Source organism: Rhagoletis zephyria, unplaced genomic scaffold, assembly GCF_001687245.7.
Source record: "Rhagoletis zephyria isolate East Lansing unplaced genomic scaffold, Rhagoletis_zephyria_1.1 Rzeph_scaffold_01219, whole genome shotgun sequence".
In the NCBI taxonomy this organism is placed as follows: Eukaryota; Metazoa; Arthropoda; class Insecta; order Diptera; family Tephritidae; genus Rhagoletis; species Rhagoletis zephyria.
The window spans coordinates 50,843-72,716 of NW_016158303.1; the positions used below are offsets into that span (position 1 = coordinate 50,843).

The 21,874-nt window shown below is 37.4% G+C and overlaps 1 protein-coding gene across 1 annotated transcript; it reads right to left on the reverse strand.

The window, feature by feature from the left end:
* Positions 1-19,031: 19,031 nt before the first annotated feature.
* LOC108363218 (uncharacterized) lies at positions 19,032-21,441 on the reverse strand. Its single transcript, XM_017616510.1, has one exon. It carries the CDS (start codon positions 21,417-21,419, stop codon positions 20,427-20,429), a length of 993 nt encoding a protein of 330 aa, XP_017471999.1. The 5' UTR covers positions 21,420-21,441; the 3' UTR covers positions 19,032-20,426.
* Positions 21,442-21,874: the final 433 nt, after the last annotated feature.

Sequence of the window (21,874 nt, forward strand, 5' to 3'; positions counted from 1 at the left end):
AGAAAAACTTTCCTTACTTTAAGGTCGAAAATTCTCCCGAATGAGTACCAAATTCTCCCGAATGCGTAATTTTTCTTTGGAATGTGTAAAAAAGTACACGAAAATATGAAGCCGTGGATGTAATCTATCATTTTGAAGAAATGTTGGACATGAAAAGAGGATAAGACTTCTTTAGTGCTGTTTCGTTCCCATTTTTCTTCATTGTGATTGCCGTTTTTCTTCAATTAAGAGAAGTTTTTTTTGGGTGTAGGTACCACGCTAACAAAAAATAATAAAAAATTTCATCACGAAAATTTTTCGAGAAAATAACTTTTATAATTTTTTCTTAAAAAAACAAACCCCACTAAGTTTTATCGCAACTGAAAACCTGGTTGTCAAATTAACTGGCAGTTCATGGCTGGCAATATTTATTAAGATACAGATAAGACAACTCTGATAATTATAGCTTTCCATGAGCGATATGCTGTTTCCATTGACAATATATATGGGTCATTCCATATATTTTTTATTCTTCACTATTTTTTTTTGAGGTAAAATATATATATTTTTTTCATTCTTTATCGAAAAAAGACGGTGTTTCGTCATGATATTCGAAAATCTCTAAAAAAATCCCGAAATTTTGAACTCACCGAGAAGTATCCTTTTTTAATTGTTTGCTGTTAATAAACTATTTATCAGGGAAGGTCAGTTAAGGAATGAAAACGTGCGTAATTACCTCGGCTTTCCATGAGAGATGAGAGAGAGATAGCTTAAAAAAAAATTGCATTAAAATATTACATTTTTTATTTTTTTTTTTTTATTAACTCCATCATGTTTGATTTTTTTTTTCAACCTGAATAGTTGTCAAACTTTATGAAGTACGCTGTAAAAATTTGAGAATGGAAACACCAAAACTGTGGAAGTTACGATTTTGTTCATATCTGCGTACATAAAGTTTATACTAAAGTAACTGTAACTGTAGAAGTTACGAGTTTTTTCATACCTGCGCACATAAAGTTTATGTACACGGGTATGAAAAGACTCGTAACTTGTACAGTTTTGGTGTTTCCATTCTCAAATTTCTACAGCGCACTCCATAAAGTGTGGCAACTATTCAGGTTGAAAAAAAAATAAAATCAAACATGATGAAGTTAATAAACAAAAATAAAAAATGCGCTTTTTAATGAATTTTTTTTTTATTTTAATCTATCTCACGCTCTCATGGAAAGCCGAGGTAATTACGAACATTTTGATACCTTAACTGATTTTCTCCGACAAATAGTTTATTAACAGCAAACAATTGAAAAAAGATACTTATCCGTGAGTTCAAAATTTCGGGTTTTTTTCGAGATTTTCGAATATCATGACGAAATAAAAAAATAGGTGACTTCTTTTTTTCGATAAAGAATGTAAAAAAATATATTTCACCCCAAAAATAAATTTAGGTATAAATATTGTATGGAATGACCCATATATTGTCTAATAACATGATCAAGATAAAGCGTTTGCCTGTGGAGATGGCCCGTAATTATATTTATCCATGTTTCGCTGCATAACCAGGGTCGCTGTTTTTCTTTGCCAACTTGTAATGGCATTACTACACTGCGTTGCATAATTATAAGACCGCCAAATCGTAACTCCGTTCCGAAAATTCGAAAATTGGTATGCTGTAATCCGATCGTAACTATCAACGGCGTTGCCGACTAAAATAGTGAAATTCGAAGCTCTTAATCAGCTGCTTTAACAGAAAAAATCAAAATAAATATAATAACAATGAATCATTATTTGAAAAGAATTTTCCTTAATTAAGAATAATACAAAGGATTCAGTGGCCGGTGCACTTTTGTCCCACGAGGAAGAACAACTAACAGTTGCATTAACATACAAAGGAGGTTGCTAAGAAATTTTCTGATCCATTTAGCTTAAGTGATAAAATGTAAGCTCCCTCCTTTTAAGGGCCTCCATTTCACTAGATATAGTGCCGCTTTAATTCTTGGAACGCTTTCCCAAAATTTCACCATATCCTCTTTAGCTCCTTTTACAAAGCCTCAACCAATGTCCATCCTTCCGCTCATGCATTCGACCAGTTTTTCGTATTGCGATGGATTTGGTTTGATCTTCGATCTGTTAATTTTGTAAACATTTAATAATATTATTTTTTTTTTCCAATTACACTTCAACTTACATATTTTTACATATTTTTTACTTACTTACATATTTTTACACAATTGATTTTATTGATATTTTAAAACAATTTGTTTCGCTCCGACATGAGTTGCTATTCGTACAAAATTTCCGACAAATACATAAAAACGACAGCTACGTCGGATTCAGGCATAGCAACATTACGAATTTCGAAATTACGATACGACAACGCAGATTTCAGCATACCAATTTTATGATTCGTAGCAAAATCGAACCTACGACGGATTATAGCACAGAGTTGATTAATTTTTTTTATACTATTTAATATTAATTATTTTCTTATAAAAATATACTTCATTCATACAAATTCACATTTCAAACTTTTTGCAAAAATTATTGAAATTCAGCAAACTTTCACGAAAATGTTACACCTTCTTTTAAGAATTTTGGGAAAAGTTTTGCGTATGCAGTTTCATAGCCCTTGCAGTTTTAATATTTTTGCCTATTAGTAATGACATTGCATAATTATAAAAGCGCCACATGGTAACAAGTTTTGACTTTTAAATTTTATACTATTTAATTTCAACTATTTTCTTACAAAACTACTGTTCATTCTATAAAAAAAAACCACCATGCAAATTCACATTTTAAACTTTGTGCAAAAAATATAAATATTCACCCAATTTTAACCCAAAATTGTACACTTTTTTTTAAGAATTTTAGTTTTGCGTATGCAGTTTTATAGCTCATATATCTGTGTTCATATGGAAAAGTAGCTTATGTCGAAAGGTTGGCTTTAGTATAATGCGGCATTCCCTTTATTCTTTAAACGACAAGGAATTTTTTGATGAGACTTAATAAGAATATTGACTTGCTAGTATCGGAACTACTTCTTGCACGTTTATTTGCCAAAAGTTCTTCAACGGCTCAGCGCCAGTGAGTCATTCGCAATCGTATGCTGCGAATGCCGATTTATACTAAAGCCAGCCTTTCGAAATAAGCTACTTTTCCATACGAACACAGATATAATAAAATGCGTGCTTCATATGGCTACAAAATAACGTTGATTTTAAGCATACAGAGAATGTTCGAGTTTTTTTATATATGGAAGCGAATGAACAACACTGTCAACAAAAAAAATTCACGGTATAATATGTTTCGGTCTTATAATTATGCAATGCAATGTATTATAAACTTGTTTCACTTGTGTTTAGAGCAACCTTGAATTGTTTTTGCTTTTTTTAACAATGTTAACTTATTCGTTATTTATGTGTTAAAATAAATATAAAACAAACCTTTTGTGTTTTCTAATGTGGAGTATTTGTCTTCCTGGAATGCTAAAAATTTCTGGTCATCTTAACATATAGTATGTAAGTAATTATGTATGTACATGCATATTTTTGTATAATTTTTCTGCTATCCAAATGGAAAATAACTTCCAGGCTATTTATGTACATACATATCTATCAAATATGGCTCCTCTTTTCCTTAATCCTTTTACAGCTCTTTATTCCTGATTTTAATCCACCAGCTTTCAAGTTTCTTATCTCTTCATCTTCTGAGAGTGAACCAGAATTCGTAAGAAAATATGATGATGATTTTTTGTCCTTCAATATATATTTTCATTTTCTACAGGATAAGAAAGGATACCGTTTAAAAATTAAATTGACAGAAGTTAGATAGCCGCAATCCAGTAACAACAAATCTAGCCTATGGTGTTTCAACAAATTTGATGCCAAAAATGCATATATACATATATACATACATATATATGTATATGTAGTATACATACGTACTTAGTAAGCCGCTGACAACATTGGGAATTTTAGCAAGAAAAGTGGAAAACCCGATGCAGTAGCTAACAAAAAGTATATACCAACAAATACAATGAATAAGCAACAAATATACAATGACCAGTTTTATGCTGCAGCGACAGTTTTATGGAATCGATAAAAATGGCAACGGGACACGCCTCCTGATGGTGATAATTGACACATTCGGGTATTTCGTCGACGCTGCTTCAGCAGCATGTGGCAGTTGACGCTGTAATTGCGCCGCCCGCTGCTCTAAAATGGCGCAATAAAATAGGAAAATCGCCAGCTGCCAGTCGGCGCTACCTCCTGCCTGAAACCACCTTCATTTCTTGGTCGTGGGCTTGCTTCTGACATGAAATTGCGAGTGAATAGCGGATGATTAGGTATGTTCATTGCGGACCTACATAGACCAAGAGCAGAAATTATTGCTGGGGAAAATAGAGCTATACGGCAACAATGTAACGATTTAATTGTGCAAGTGCGTGTAACAGTTACCGGTCATATGTATGTGTGTCAGTGCATACAAGAAGTGATAATAGAGCATGAAGCCTGCAGCTTTTTTATTATTAACATCGCCCTCAGCAACGACAAAACACACGCATAGTGCAACTTAATAGCATCGAAGCAACAAACATGCTGTCTAAGTAGCTAGGATTACTAACAGCTCCAAACAAGTCGACAGGGTGTAATTTTTGCGCCAAAGCGGCAAAGTTCCCATCAACGTGTTCAGAAGCTTTACCCGCACTTTGCTGACAGCGAAGGATTTGCAACTTCACATTTAGTTCGCCGTTCATCGTTCATCGTGCAACGTCCAGTGATTAGCGGCCTTCAAAACGCTTGGCATATCTGAGTGCCATGTGGAATCACTTCATGCCTCATTGTTGTGTGAAATTCGGCACTTGTATACATCGTGCGGAAAGTGCGAGTGTTTAGCTCTTTGTACTCCAACTGACAAACTGCATATGTAATACCAATAAATTTGTAAACAACAGCTGTAGCGTCAGCAAAACAAGACTGCATTGAAAAATTAAACTTAAACGAATTAGTTAGCGAATGGTTGGCGTGGAGCTAGTATACATAATTACTTATTTGCCGGTGCGTATACGTAACATCCAATTGGGTTTAATAATACCGTGGATTTTCTAGCGTATTCGTGTAATTATGTTAAGGTGAGTATAAGCAATTGAAGGGGTTTCACAAAATGTTGGGAGTATTCTGTAGTATTTAAAATCTAGGTACCGTAATCATTATGCATAAGAAAAATAATTTAAACCAGCATTTAACCATTCTTCTATGATCTGTATTTTTTCGCTCAACGGAAATAATTATTATTTGATATTTATTTTTCGAACACAAATAATAATTATGTATTTTATGTTTTTGATTCTTCCGCTCAGTGATAATAAGTATTTTTGCTTTTAATTGTTCCACTTAAAAATAATGACTAGTTATAAAATTTAAGGGCCATACAGACGCAGCTAACTGAAATTTAGACCTGGAAATTTTGAGACTTATTCCTCTTAATAGTGTGTCGCTACCCCTTAAAATAATACGCCGGAAATCATGCTTGAGTCATTAGAATGATCATTATTCTCAAGTCAGAAAATAAACTCAATAAAAATTATTAACTATCATTGACAGAGAAAATAAAAATCAAATGATAACACGGTACAACATGAAAATAGGTCCTGTATAGTTCCTGAACCGTCCATTTTTTTTTGTTTTTGTATATCAAAATAACCATTATTTTCGTACTTGATGCATCTATTAATAGTTTGACTATCTTCCATCCGATTTCAAAGGTTTTGAAAAGAGGATTTATAGACCTTTAAAATGATATATCTATACATATATACTAGTATCGCCCAGTTGTCGAAATTCGACATCTTTTTTCATAAAGTCCCCCAGTCCCCGGATTGGTTAATGCTAATTGTACCAAGTCTCCTCCTTAGTAGCTATTGAAAATATACCGAAAAAGGAACCTCGATTTTAATTTATAAAAAATACGCATATGTATTTTTATGTACAGATGAGATGTTCATCACTGACTAATATGTCAAACAATTCAGACTGTAAATAAGTCCGTAAGTACGGTATTGACAACATATGTTGATGTGTCAAATTACAGGACGTTAGCATAAGTGGTTCCAGAGATAAGCGATATAAGAATTTCAGTTTGTATGGGAAGTGCCACGCCCACTTTCTCAATACCTGCCATTTTTCACCGTAAGTACAATCTATGCATCTGTGCTAAGTTTTAGTTCCCCAGCATAATTGGTTTTAGAGATATAGTGGTTTTCACATTTTGGTCTATATGTTAGATGCCACGCCCCCTATATATCGCCATTAACATTTCTGGATTAGAGGAAGTTATATCCCTTAAATCGGTGTATGTTTTACTGAAATCGAGCGAACGGTGCCTTCACAAAGGGGATTGCAAAATTTTCTTGTGGCGTGCAAACTGGTTTTATTTTTTTCGAAAGGAGTTACCACCTGATAAATAATTAAACTCAAGTTATTTACTACTCAATGTCCTCAGATCCACACCGTTCGTTCGATTTTCAAAAGTGAGGCGCCAAATCAAAGGGCTCTGGCTGTAAGTGTGCGATAAGGTTTAACTTTTTCGAAAAGAGTTGCCACCTTTTAAAAAATTAAGTTCAAATTATTTAAAAAGCTAAACCAATTATTACAAAATGGGCCCAAATGGAAATAGTTTTGCAACTCTCTGTTTCTTAACTTAACTTTATGAGGGTTGCCACCTGACGTATGGGTGCCAGACGAAGTACGTAGTAGTTTGTAAACATTTCGAAGAGGGTTGCCACCTGGTTGAAAAGTCTAATTTATATGAAGAATAAAAATATGGACGTCAAGCGAATGAATCTTAGGAAATCTTTAGTTTCAACGTTTAGAATATTTTTAAAGAGTTTGAAGAGGGCTTCCACCTGTTTAAAAATTAAATTCAAATTATTTAAATAATTAAATCAATATTTACCATTTCGGTACCAGTCGAAGTAGTTTTGAAAATACTTTATTTCTTAACTGCGTGTAGGAGGGTTGCCACCTGTTTAAACAATCAAATTCAATTTTAATTAAGGCAATGGGGTAATTAAAATAGGTCTCTATATATATAATCTATATCAGCGATTCTCAAAGTGGTCCAGGTGGACCCTCAGGGCTCCACGGGAGACTCGACGGGGTCTACGTTGGCGTGAAGAAAATATGGGGGTGCACGAGCTGTAAGTGAGGGTCCACGAAAATTAGTCTTATGGTTGCTGGGTAGCCTCTATATTTAACTTAAAGTTTTTTGTGTGGTGTATAGTTCTTGACGCAGTTCTGCACTTACCGTCACTTTGAGTCTGCATACGTGTGGACGCCTTTAAAGCCACCTGTAGACTAAAAAGAAACGGATGTTGGTATAACTCCCAGTGGGGCGAGGAGGAAATTGCATGTGGCAGAGATTTGGGCATTTGTCGTCCAGGCTGAGGTATATGCAATCCTCAAAGCCATGAACTACGTGGCGGAAAATAGGAGGAGGCGGGCAAGGAGTTTACGTGTCTGCAGGGACATCCAAGCTGCACTTAAGGCATTGGCCAGCCCTCTAACTAAGTACTTTCAGAATGGTTCGGGAATTCAAGTCTACTTATATTAAACTATGTTGGTAAACATAAGGAGCTTGCTTTATTCTGGGTGCCAGTTCACTCGGGAGTATCGGGTAATGAGACATCTGACCATTTGCCCACAATTGGCTTAGATCAGGCATTCCTCGATCCCCAACTAGCTATAGCACTACCCACCTCGGCCATCGAAGCCACCATCAGAAACTGAGTGAATACTTCGCTCAGCAATGCCTGGGAGGCATCGAGGGGATGCAGGTGGGCAAAACTGATGTTCAATCTCAGATGTTCTATTTAGTTTTTTGCTCTCTTTGATAGACGGGGCTGCACACAACGTGTTGGACTGCTGACTGTTCACTGGTATTATACCTTTCATGAGCATGAAATGGTATTATAAGTTTGGTCCGATGTTTGTAAGTACCAGAACAAAAAGAGATAGACCCATTAAAATGTATACTTTTATGATCAGAACGTCGAGCTGAGTTGATTTATCCATGTCCGTCTGTCCGTCTGTCCGTCTGTCTGTCTGTTTGTATGCAATCTAGTCTCTCAGTTTTCGAGATATCCGGATCAAATTTGGTAGGTGGGTGTATTTTTATAATGTATTAATCATTTGTCGGAACCGGAAGAATCGGACCACTATAACCTATAGCTCCCATACAACTGATTGTTCAGATATGAGATTTTTCGTTATAATTCATCCATTTATGTAGCTAGGACCATGAAATTTCGCGCTGTTTTCACTCATTATCAACAGAAGACTTACAGTGAAAATAACAAAGATCGGGTCACTATAACCTGCAGCCCCCATACAACTGATTGTTCAGATATGAGGTCTTTTATCATAACTCCTCCATTTATGCAGCTAGGAACATGAAATTTCGCACCATTTTCACTCATTATTAACAGAATACTTACAGTGGAAATAACAAGGATCGGGTGACAACAACATATATCTTCCATACATCTGATTGTTCAGATATGGGATTTTACTGTAAAACTCCTTTATTTGAACAGCTAAAACCGATAAATTTCGTAAGATATTTTATAAATAATAATACAAAGTCTACTGAGAAAATCGTCAAAATCTATGCTGTATAAGCTTTATCTCCTATAGCACTGATTGTTCAGATACCAGTTTTTGCCATATATCTCCTTTATGTAGGAAACTAAACCCAATAAATTGTGTTACCGGTTTACATACCGATCACATAGCAGTGAAAATCACTTAGATTGGTGCCATATAAAGTATATCTTCCATACCTCTGATTGTTTAGATGCGATTTTTTATATAAGTATGTAACTCCTCTATCGATGTATGCAGATGTATTCAAAATCAGTAATCTGTCAAACTAAAATTTGCAGATGTTCATGAAAGGTATGAAGCCTTCGGCATAGCCGAAGACAGCGCTGCTCTTACTTGTTTTATTTTATTTTAGTTATTTCATTTTTATTTTTGCCACTCCGAATTTAGCTTCGAAATCACCCGCCATCCAAATTTACATCCTTAGACCTCATCTTCACATTTGTTGACGAGCTATGCGAATATGTTAAAAATTTAGCAGCGGGAGTCCACCAAAACCATTAAAGTTTTGAAAGGGGTCTACGAGAAAAAAAGTTTGGGAACCTCTGATCTATATATCTATCTATTATATATAATACGCGAAAGCATTTTTTGTGCAGCCTAAAACCTCTGCACCGTTCGCTCGATTTTCAAAATTGGGGTATCAAATTAAAGCGCGTGGCCTGTAGATGTGCAATAAGGTTTTATTTTTTCGAAAAGAGTTGCCACCTGTTAAATAATTGAACTCAAGTTATTTGGTAATCAATGCCCTCAGATCCGCACCGTCCGTTAGATTTTCAAAATAGAGGTACCAAATTAAAGGGCTTAGAGTGTGGATGTTCAAAAAGTTCAAATTAATTAAAAAGTTAAATCAATTATTAAATATGGGTATAAATCGAAATGGTTTTGAAAAGGCTTTATAACTTAACTACGTATAGGAGAACAGGTTTGATGTGCTGGAGGGTTTCCCAGCTTAAAGGGCTAAAATAAATTTATTTAATAAGATAAATGAATTACTAACCGACGGTAGTCAATGGAAATTGGTTTAAAATCCTTTATTTAAGAACTATATTTAGGAGGGTTGCCACGTGTTTAAAAAATTAATTTCCACATAACTCATCTGTTACTTGAAATATTTATAACAATATCAGGCGAAAAATATTTAAGGAAATTTTAGTTCGAAAATAATTTTTAATAGGGTTGCCGCCTGTTTTGAAAGTGGTATTTCGTTTAATTATACATAAGTTACATGAAATTTTAAAATAGGTTATCAAAGTGTTAAGAAATCTAACATTTGTTTTTTTTTGTTGAAAAAATTAAGCTCAAATTATTTAACAAGTTAAATGGATTGTCAAGAGATATCTATCAATCAAAATGGGTTTGAAAATGCTTTACTTCTAAACTGTATTTACGAGAGTTGCCATGTGCTTACAAAAACTAAATTCAACTTAATTCATCAGTTAATTGAAATATGTATAACAATGCCAGGCGAAAGATTTTAGTTTGAAAATACCTTTAAAGAGGTTACTTACCACCTGTTTGAAAATTCGAATTTGTTTTACTTATACGAAAGATACATATATGAAATATCGAAATATTAGTGTCAAACGAAAGAGTTTTAAGAAAACTATATGCTGATCATACTTTTAATTAGAGTTGCCATCTATTTTTTTTTTTTTTTTTAAGGTCATCACATTTGCAACGTTATTTCGGGTTTCCAAAATGAGAGGAAAATTTAAGACCTGGGATTCTACATAGATGTGTACAGGTTTTATTTTTTTAAACCGACACCATGCGAGACCTCTCATCACTCAGAAATGGTTTAGATTAATTATTACGAATATATTAGGAAAAATAAATTTTTTGCTTAAGAGCCATTGTATATATCAATTTTGGATAAATATTGATGAACTCCTTAGCTATACTGCTAAAAAAAATCTGCACGTTCTGTTCATACACACGTACATATAAATTCAAGGCCTTTTTTTTGCTTAAATTGCTTAACTTTGACAATTTTTATGCATTGGATGATGTATCCATTTATTCGAACATAAATGTTCTTTTAAATAAATAGCGCATATTTCGCAACTTTCATAGAAATTTTTGAAATTAGCGGTGAACAAAATGAAGAAAAATAGGGGCTCATTAATATTTAACCGATTAAAACTCCAAACATCCTACGTCTAATAATATACCGTTATACACTGTTTTAAAGGTCTATAAATCCTCTTTTCAAAACTTTTTCGACTTTGAAAATCAGATGGAAAGTAGTCAAGCTCTTAATAGATAAGTGCACCAAGAACGAAAATAATGTTTTTTTCTGTACAAAAAAAAACGTATTGTACTCGACCACACCTACATTTTACACTAGGTTTTGTTTCGGGTGTTTTCATTACTTTTTTATAGCACCGTGTAATATTCTTCTGAGCGAAAAAATATAACATATGTATTCATTATTATTTTAAATTTTTTATTGGCTAACGCGAAAAACAAAAATCATTGTATATTACAGTAGGACGTCTACTATAAATATGTGAATATGGTTGATTGGTTTAAGTGGATTGTCACTCAGGTGACAAGCAATTAGCAAGTTTGCCATTTTGATTCCACAACTCGTGCAACCTACAGCCATTTGGCGGCTTTAATAAATTTCAGTACGTCATACAGAGAGAGGCAGCTACACTCTGAAATATTATGCAGGAATGATTTGCCGAGTGTCTTCAGCCTCATCCTTGCGAGGGCTGGACACTCGCACAGCAAGTGTTCCACTGTCTCTTTTGAGCCCGGGTCATCGCAGCTGCGACAGAACCTATTGAAGGGCAGTCCCAACGGGCCAATACCCTGTGCACACTGCAGTAAGTTAGTAAGCATTTGTTTTGCTCATTCCTATGTGAATATAGTTACAATTCGTTTACGAAGTTTACAATTAGGGGATTCACAAGACGTGTTAACCGTCGTAAAATCTTAAGGTTAACATCTTTTTTAATTAAAATGGTTTCAGGGGATTTCTAACTAAACCGAAATTCTTTTAAACTGATAAAGAATATATAATTAGCCAACCCCCCAACCATTTTAACCGCTATTTTACATAAACAAGTGTTAAGCTTAAGATTTTACGACGGTTAACACGTCTTGTGAATCCCCTAAATATGTTGATTTTTTGGCTAAAATTAAAAGCAAGTAATCGTTATTTTCGTTATAAGAGTATGTTACATCAAAATATATTTCTCGCAAGACTCGGGCTAAAACCTCGAGTTTTTATAGGTAAAATTTGTTTCCCTAAAAGCAAGTTTTATACACAAAACGCTTATAACTAAGTCTGAATTATCAAATGTTATAAATGTCTACACAAATAAATATATAGGACCAATTCCATCCCAAATAATGCAAGCCGACTGCACCTTTCTCTCCAAGTCACTTGAAATTTTAGTATATTATTCTACTCGGAAAATAGGAGCATACGTATCTTTTTATTTGTTGATACCATCAAAATTGCATGTTTTATGCACTTTTGAAAAATGACTCATAAGATTTCCATTCTCAAAAATCTAAATTTTTTTTGTTCTAATTCGTATTTTTACTGACATTTGAAAATAATTATATATCTATTCGATAATATGGCTGATGTTCTTTCGATCTGCGCTCTTATTTTTTTTTACAAATAAATAAAGACCACATTGCACACTTCATAAAGAATTGAAAATGCATTTTTTTTAAAGGCCGTATTTTGTTGGAAAATTTGGATAGCTTGCCTCAATACCTATAATTTGGTATATATGGCATATACGTAGGTTATTTTTGTTTTTTAAGAGTTTTAAGAGAAAAAAAAAGAAATATTTTTAGCCTAGTCAAGTTAGCTCAATAAACAGGGGTTAGCTTACAGTAATTGTCAGTGAGATAAAATTTGTTGTGTGAAAAGTTCCCACCGATTCCACATCCGCCAAATAATTTATTCGAAGTCAAAGGTCACGTCAATTGGTCTTTCGCATTTTCCAGCCAAACCGTAAGGTGTATCAACTGTTATAACACTTTTGTTCCTATTCAAAAAAGTGTGTTCTCCATAGTATGTTAAATGTGCAATGTCATCTTTATTTTTTTGTAAAAAAAAATCAAGGCGGCAGATAGATATAACATCACCCATAGCATCGAGTAGATATATAATTATTTTTTAAAGCCAGTAAAAATACGAATTAGAACTAAAAAAAATTTTGAGAATGGAAATTTGATGAGTCATTTTACAAAAGTGCATAAAACACGCAATTTCGATGATATCAACAATTAAGAAAGTACGTATGTGCTTATTTTCCGAGTAGAATAATGTACTAAAATTTCAAGTGGTTCGGAGAAATAGGTGCAGTCGGCTTACATGATTTGAGATGGAATTGGTCATAGGCAGAATACTATTAAATTTCTCGATTATAACCAGGTTTTGGGAAATTATTTTGGTAGCCAGGATATACATACATAACTTCGAGCTGCGCTTGAGTCTCCTTCCGAAATTTTTACATCCGTGCAAATGAATGCATAATACGCGAAAACTTGTTCGTCATATCAGATCTGTACCGTTCGTTCGATTTTACAAAATTAAGGGAACTGGGCTGTGGATGTGCAATAACTACCTTTTTTTCAAAAAGATAAACAAAATTAAATTCAAATTATTTTTAAGTTTATTCAATTATCTCAATATTAGTATCGATCGAAATGGGGTTGAAAAGGCTGTATTTCTTAACTATATGTAGGAGGGTTGCCACCCGTTTCAAAAAGCAAGTTCGGCTTAAATAAAGGCAGAAAATTGAAACGTATATCCCGGTATAGATGTCAGACGAAAGAGGTTATGGTTTGAAAATATTTTGCAGGGGGGTGCCACCTTGTTACAAAGTTAGATTCGATATAAGCAATAGGTTAGATAAATTACATCAATATGAATACAAATCAAAATTGCTTTGAAGAAGCTTTATTTCCAAACTGCATGTAGGAGTGTTGCCACCTGATTTTATAATTAAATTGAAATTGAAATAAGAGTATTAGATAATTTAAATATGTATCAAAAAAGGTGTCAGGCCAAAATGTTTAACGAGGTTTTGGTTTAAAAATAATTTGAATAGGAGTGCCATCTGTTTGAAAAGACGAATCAAATCAAATTATATGAAATAGTGAATATTGGCGTCAAACAAGGGAGTGTTTAGAAAAATTTATTATAAGCAATTATAACATTAATGAGGGTTTCCACCTGGGTAAAAAGTTAAACCCAAATTATTTAATAAGTCAAATGAATTATTAAAGTATGGGTATAAATTGACATGGGTTGAAAGTGCTTCTTTCTTAATTTTACTTAAGAGGGTTGCCATATGTTTTAGAAATTAAAATCAACTTGAATTAAGGGAATTAGACATACCACTTAAATATATATGTATTTTAAAATATTTTGAATACGGTTGCCACCTCTTTTAAAATTAAAATTAAATTAAAGTATGCATAAGTTAAATGAAATATTAAACCATGACGTGAAACGAAGGTAGTAAGATATCCTTAGTTTGGATATTAATAACATTAAAGAGGGTTGCCACCTGTTTAAAAAGGTAAACTCAAATTATTTAATAAACAAAGGCAATTATTAAAAATATGGGTATCAAATAAAATGAGTTTAAAAAGGCCTTATTTCCGAACGGTATTTAGGAGCATTGTCACGTATTTCAAAATAAAGTTTAACTTAATTCTTCAGCCACATAAAATATGTAGGTATCACAATATCAGACGCAAGATATTTGTTTATTTCTTAACTATATTTGGCAACCCTAGCTGTTTCAGAAGTCTTATCTAACTTATGCACAAATCCGAAGACGAAGATAATGCGAAGAATACTATACGGGGACCTAGGAAATATAAATGAATCGCAGTAGTCATACACGTCATGGCATATATCTATCTATAACCTGAGGGTACACATGATTGAAGTTAATGCCGATCTGCTTCTTTATTGCTAATTATTAATATTTTCCAATTCATATTGATTTATTAAGTTCAATTCAATACAATCAAAACGAGTTTTTCATGTACTGTTTTTAATTTGAATGTGATCTTTATAATATCACGTGTTCTACGCTTAACTTTAGCACCTGTGACTCCGACACAGCCTGCAGGTCAAGACGAAGGCCCTGGACTGATCCTTTTTTTCTGTGCTTTAAATACCTGAATTGGTTTCTTCTATCATTATGATTTTTTTGGACCCATCTTGAAGAAGCTACTAGACATAAAAGAAGAAAGTGTGCACTGTAACTTTAAACCATATTTTCGTGTTTTACTTTTGAGGTTACATATATTCGTTTCAACCATTCCAAATGGGGCTCTTTGGGGTATTTATCTGTTGCAAAAATTAAAAAAAAAACAATAAGTTTGTTTACTTTTTGGGCAATATATTTTCCATACAGATATCCTTGGCCAAAAACTTCTGTGGTAAAACTCTCCCCATACGTTTGCCTTTTTTGCTTTTTAAAGTCAAAGAGTAAACTCCATCCATAGAGATTTCCAGCAGAAATGGTCAACGTGGGGCTATAAAGAGAATCGATGCTCAAATAATTAAAAAGCTATAGGTCTGACTTTTAATTAGGTAAGAATAATATAACTATATGAGACCCTCATCATCCGTGATATCAATATTTCAAATGCTTATAAAAAATTAACAATATTCTGATACGATTCGGCTGGTAGCAACGACTTTGAAAACTGCATTTTGTTAAAAATTTTCATTCCTGGAAAATAATAATTTATTTTCTAAATCCACCTACATATTTAGCTCGCTATAAGCACAAATTTTTCAAACTAGTCGCAGAAGAAATTATTAAAAATGCATTACAAAAACTACAAAAAAAACGCTGATGACGTTACAGGTTCCTCAAATTCTGAAACAGCCAAAGGAATGAGAATGAAAGCTCAGTTATGCAAGACTTATGGTCTGATTATGGCAACTTAACATAACTTACGGCTCTCTCTACAAAATTCTGTTAAATGGGTGTTGCTTATAATTGAACTGCCGAAACTTAACGTAACTTAATGCCGCATCGAAATGTGTTTCATTTTCATTCTTTAAAATCTACATTACGTTAAGTAAAGTTAAGTTGCCACAATCAGGCTTTTGGACTTGACTTGACTTGAAAATTGTATATCTGGCAAATGAGCAGCGCGTGTATATAGTTACCCAAAAAACAACTTCACTTTGAAACTTGGAGAACTATAGATTTTTTGATTTCTAAGTTAAATTTCTAAGTATTATATTTATTTCAATTATAATTTTTATTAAATTTTACTCCAAACAAATGAAAGGTTTAAAATTTTGTGTGTACAAATAAAAAATACAGCGCTTATAAATAACTCGGCTCCATCGCCGCCAACGAATTTTCTAGTAGCCTTTAATAGCACTTTATGCGCAGGGAATAGCCTCCGAAAATTTGACTTGAATCAATCCAGGGGTTTGAGTATATTCCGAACAACGAAAACGGCTATAATTTTATACATAAATATATGTACATATCTATATACATAGATTACTTGTTTTATTATTATTTTCTTTGTTATTCGAATAATTAATGAAGATAATAATTATTCGAATAACGAATAAAACAATTTATCCGTCATTCGAATAATTTTTCTTTGAATAAACATAGTTATTTATTATTTACGAATAACGAGAAAAACAATTTATTCATTTGTTATACGTGATTTAAACAACTTTTGCCCAACTCTGCTTCAGACATACAATTAACGAAAGTAAATTATTGTCTTTCCCTTCACTCGTCCTGAAACCGAATTGCGAAACAAGGGAACAAGGTCTTTCCGAAACAAGGTAACCTGAAAAATTTTCCAGCCAATCAAATACGATATCGTTAAGTGGTATTTTTGCAGGTTTAAAATGCGCAACTCATTTTTCTTTTTACTATTTTTAAAAAACTATTTTATTTTTTCCATTGTTGATCAAACGATCAAATTATTTTCAGAAAAAATTTTATTATTGTGTTCAATCTGGTAGATTGATTTTGATGTCACAATCTCAGCCAAAGTCAAATGGCTAGGTTAGGTTAGGTTAGGTTAGAGTGGCTGCCCCGCGCAGAACGCGGAGCACACGTGGGCTGGAAAAGCCCGTTGTGATACCACTGGCCGAAGCCATTTGTTTCTTTCCCTCCCTTAGTAATTGAACCACCGAGTGCGTTTTATATAGCACAAAAAGTCGAGAACGTTCGCCGAGTTCAAATCGGCTAAACAATCTACAAAGTACTTGTTGAAGAATTGGTTGCGCATATTGGACAGGGCGGGACAGTGGCAGAGATAGTGTTCGATGGTATCCACCTCCTCCTCGTCTCTGCAACTGCGACAGAAATCGTTGGTGAGGTATCCCAACCTTTTTCCGTGTGTGTCAGGCAGTGTCCGGTGATTACCCCGACTACTAATCTGAGAGAGGAGCGGTCCAGCCGGGTGAGAGCTATGGATCGCTTTACATCAATCTTTGGCCATATTTGCCTGGTAATATGGCAGGTGGTTTCCACAGCCCATCTTATATTTACCTCCTCAACGAGTTTCGCCTTTAGTCTGTGTTTGCAGGAGGTTAGAGGTATGCCCGCATTCGGAGCAGAATTGACTACAGAAAGTTGCGTCCCCCTCCTTGCCAGCTCGTCGGCTAGGCAGTTGCCAAGGATGTCCCTGTGTCCAGGGATCCATACAACAGTCAAGGAGCATTTTGATGCCAGCAGGTTGAGAGTATTTCTGCATTCGATGGCTACTTTGGACGTTGCTTCGTTAGAATTGAGAGATTTGATAGCAGCCTGGCTGTCAGAATAGATAGAGATAGGCCGTCCTGGAGGGGCGGAGGTTATAAGCCACCGAGCCGCCTCCATTATGGCGTTTAATTCCGCTTGAAAAACGCTGCAATGGTCCGGTAAGCGAAAACTGAGATTTAGCGCGAGTTCGTCAGAGTAGATCCCGCTACCCACTCTTTTGTTTAGCTTGGAACCATCTGTATATATGGCCGTAGACCCTGGGTTCAGGTCTGTGGCCCTTTCCCACTCGTTCCTCTCTGGGATTCTTGTGGAGAATTTGTTATCTAAACAGAGTAGAGGAGTGGTATAATCTATCTGTCGTAGATTATCCGGTAGAGTTTCAAGTACTTTTGCGTGCCCGAATCTGAGGTCTCTCCACGGCTGGATTGTATTTAGCCTGGCCGCACTACAGCCGGCCTGAAATTTGCCGTAGAGATCCACAGGTGGAAGATTTAAGATTATTTCCAGGGATTTGGTGGGTGTAGTGGGCAGGGCTCCCGTGACGAGCATGGCAGCCGTCCTCTGCACACGTTCCACCTTGGCTCTGGATACGGTGTTGTTTAGAGCAGGCCACCATACGGTGACCCCGTAGAAAAGGATGGGTCTTATCACAGCTGTGTACATCCAGTGTACTATATGTGGTTTTATTCCCCATTTTTTGCCTATAGCCGTTTTGCAGGCATACAGGGCAGTATTGGCCTTCCTGGAGCGGTCTTCAGTGTTTCGCTTCCAGTTCAGCTTCCTGTCCAGAATAACACCAAGGTATTTCACCTCGGTTGAGAGAGTGAGTGCCACCCCGTTTAGGGCGGGAGGTTTAAATAAGGGAGTTTTATACTTCCTTGTGAAAAGTACCATTTCTGTCTTGGCAGGATTGACACTAAGTCCACATTCCTTGGACCAGATGTTTACCAGACCGAGTGCGTTTTGCAACAACTCACTCAGGACCTGAAGATGTTTGCCCGTTGCAACGATTGCTATGTCATCGGCGTACGCTATGACTTGACAACCGGTGCTCTTTAGGCTTAGAAGTATGGTGTTCACTGTTAGATTCCAGAGTAGAGGGGAGAGAACGCCCCCTTGGGGGGTGCCCCTGGTCACATACTTTGTAATGGAACCATCCCCTAGTTCTGATAGAATAGTTCTCTTTCCGAGAAGGAGCTCAACAAAATCCACCAGACCTCGCTGCACCCCCGCCATAAGAAGGGAGTTAACAACAGACTTCGGGTAGACGTTGTTGAAAGCACCCTCGATATCGAGAAAAACTCCGAGCGTGTATTCCTTTAAGGCCAATCCTTTTTCAATCGTCGCTACGATTTCATGGAGTGCGGTCTCCACGGATTTCCCCTTGGAATATGCATGCTGATTCGAGGAGAGGCTGTCAGCTTTAATATTCCGTCGAATATATTCGTCGATGAGCCTCTCTAGAGTTTTGAGGAAGAACGAGGTGAGGCTTATAGGCCTGAAATCCTTCGGTTTCACATGAGCGGCCTTGCCTCCTTTTGGTATGAATACAACCTTTGCCTTTGTCCACTCGTGTGGTATGTGAGTCAGAGTTAGGCAGGCTGTAAAAATCTGAGAAAGCATGGGACACAGTATGTCCTTAGCTTCCTGTAGTTGAGCGGGAAAGATTCCGTCAAGGCCAGGAGATTTGTAGGGCTGAAAGGACATTAAAGCCCATTCCACCCTCTCCTCACTTACGATGTCCCCAACGGTATCACCCAGAGACAAGTAGGTCCTAGGACCGGGCGAAAAATCGGGGGTGTCATCTGAGCAGCCCGGGAAGTGAGTGCTCATAAGGACCTCCAGCATTTCGCTACATGATGTCGTCCAGTCACCGTTAGGCTTCTGGATAGAGTTCATACTTGAAGAAGATTTTGAGAGAACTTTCCTCAGCCTGTTGGCTTCAGAGTTCTCTTCTATGTTGTCGCAGAAGTTTTGCCAAGATTCGCGTTTCGCCCTCTTTATGGCCTTCTTGAAAACTTTGAGTGCGTCTTTGTATGGTTGCCAAAGACCTGTTCGTTTAGCTTGATTGAAAAGCCTCCTGCTGTTCTTCCTCAGTGCTGAAATCTCAGGATTCCACCACTGGGGTTTCTTTTTGCCCTTCGGGAGGGTGCTTGGGCAGGAGGCTTTGAAAGCAGCATTACAGGCATTTGTCACAAAGTTCACTGCTTCATCAATTTTTGACGATGAGTCCAGCTCACCGAGAGAAACAACCTTCGTATTCGAGAGACTCGCTTCATCAGATCTTAACGATAAGCAGGACTTATCGTGAGAAGCGTATCTGTGTAGAGAGACCGACAGCGTATTTTTATACTTTGCCCAGTCGGTTCGCTTCTTGTTCCTGTATGCTGTTAAAGGAGCAGGATCAAAATTGAGCTTAAAGCTAATGTAGAGATGGTCAGAGAAAGAGTGTTCTTTGGACACCTGCCAGTCCCTTATCTGATCAGACAAACCGCTCGAAACAAGGGTGATGTCCAGCACTTCGCTTCTAACAGAGGTCACAAAAGTGGGGTCGCGCCCGCGGTTACATACAGTAAGATTATATAAAAGAACAAAGTCAAGTAAACACTCACCTCGAGAGTTGGTGTCGCTTGAGCCCCAGATCGTGTTATGCGAGTTAGAGTCTGCCCCTATTATGACCGGGAGTTTCCTGCGATTTGCTTCCTTCACAGCTTCTTCCAGTCTGTAGGGTGGAAAAACATGGCTGTCGTGGGCCATGTAGGATGTTGCCAGCCAGATCACGCTCTCCTTCAGCTGGACGCTGATGCAGACAGTGTCCTCGTCGCTGTATTGGGAGAGTAAAAAATAAGAATATACTTTTTTAATCAGAATGCAAGCTCTGATCCTACCTGCTACTGGAGCTGTTACAACCTGGTAGGCATCAGAGTTCAGTCCGCAAACCTTGTTTCTAACGATCCAAGGCTCTTGGACTAGAATCAAGTCCTCAGCTTTATTGCTGAGGCGAAGAAGAAGGGCAGCCGAGGCTGCCTTGGAATGGTGCAGATTAATTTGTAGGATCTGCACCATCCTCAGAGTCGGTGATGTCCATCGCTTCTAGCTCCTCCCGTTCGGCGGCGGCAATGACTGTGATGTCATTAACCTCCTCCTCCGGTTCGGAGTCCAGAAGCTGGTCCTCGTTCAGCATTGCCCACCGGCTGTATACCGACCCTACGTAGGCAGATACTGAGCTCGTGTCGCTCTCAGTATCTGACGCGGTTTCGGGTACACCCGTTGGTAGGTCCCCAGGTCCACTCGTGGTGTTTCCTGTGGACCCCGCGCTGTCTGCCACCGATGCCGACTCGGAGGCGCCAGGTCCGCTCGAGGCGTTGCCTGTGTTGTTGGCCCCTTCGTCGGTAGAGTTATCGGGAGGAGTGGGTCCGCTCGAGGCGTTGCCCGCCTCCTCCCCTTGTTGGTCCGTTTTCCGGTGGATTTTCACCGTGATGGAGTAAAAGCCGTAGCTTATTACCCCACCACAACCCTCGAGAACTGGGACGGAAGCATCGTTGATGACAAAGCCAACAAAACGCTGCTTCCCCTTGGTCTCGCCAACTCGGACTATCCTCCAATCACTTGTGGGCAGTCCTTCGTTGCCCAGTCGGATAAACTCAAGAATCTCCTCTGGCTTTGATGGTTCAGCTGGGACCCAGGCCCAGGCTCGCGGCCTGTTAGGGATTTCATCCCTGTGAACAGCAACTAAGTCTGCCCCGGGCCACAGCTGTCCAACCGTGGAGATCGCTTCCTTGTAAAGCCGGACCGCGCGTTCATCTGCACACGCCACCAGCTTTACCCGCCCCTGATGCCACCCAGCATCACGAACGACTGGTGCAGGGCCGGGATACTTCTGGAGTATCCCCTTATACACCCTGCATAGACCCATCAGTACGGACTTCCAATTGTCCGTGCTGATGTGGCCGTCCGGATGGCCCTTGTCCAACACCGCCAGCGTGAGGTGCTCTTTGGCGGCCTCGCTGAATGGCTTCGTGGTGGACACGGCCATGGACGGACGGACAGAGGGAGAGGAAGTCCTATGCCTTTTGGATCCACTCGCGGTGTCGTCCAGAGATCGTTGTCTCTTTTGGCCTAGGTCCATCCGTGGGTTCCCCTTAGTGGATGGTATGTCCTTACCGCCCTTCCCGGAGGATCGCTTATTGCTGGCGGCGAAGACTTCCATTGCCCACTTGAGGGAGGCCTTTTGCTCCTCCGTCAGCTGGTCGTGTGGAATGACGCCCAGTCTTTTAATAACCTTAGGGGCTGCCCTTCGGTCGCGCTGAGCCCTGACGGAGGGCGGAATTATTTTCGCTGCTTTGGAGCAGCTGGGGCGCCGATCCAGGTCGTTTGCCCCGGTTGTTGTTTTACTCACAGGAGTAGTTCCCGGCTTGTCCGTGGAGGACTTGGGCTCGGTTACTACCCTACGACTTTCCCTCGAGGGGTATAATTTTGCCGGTAGCGCTG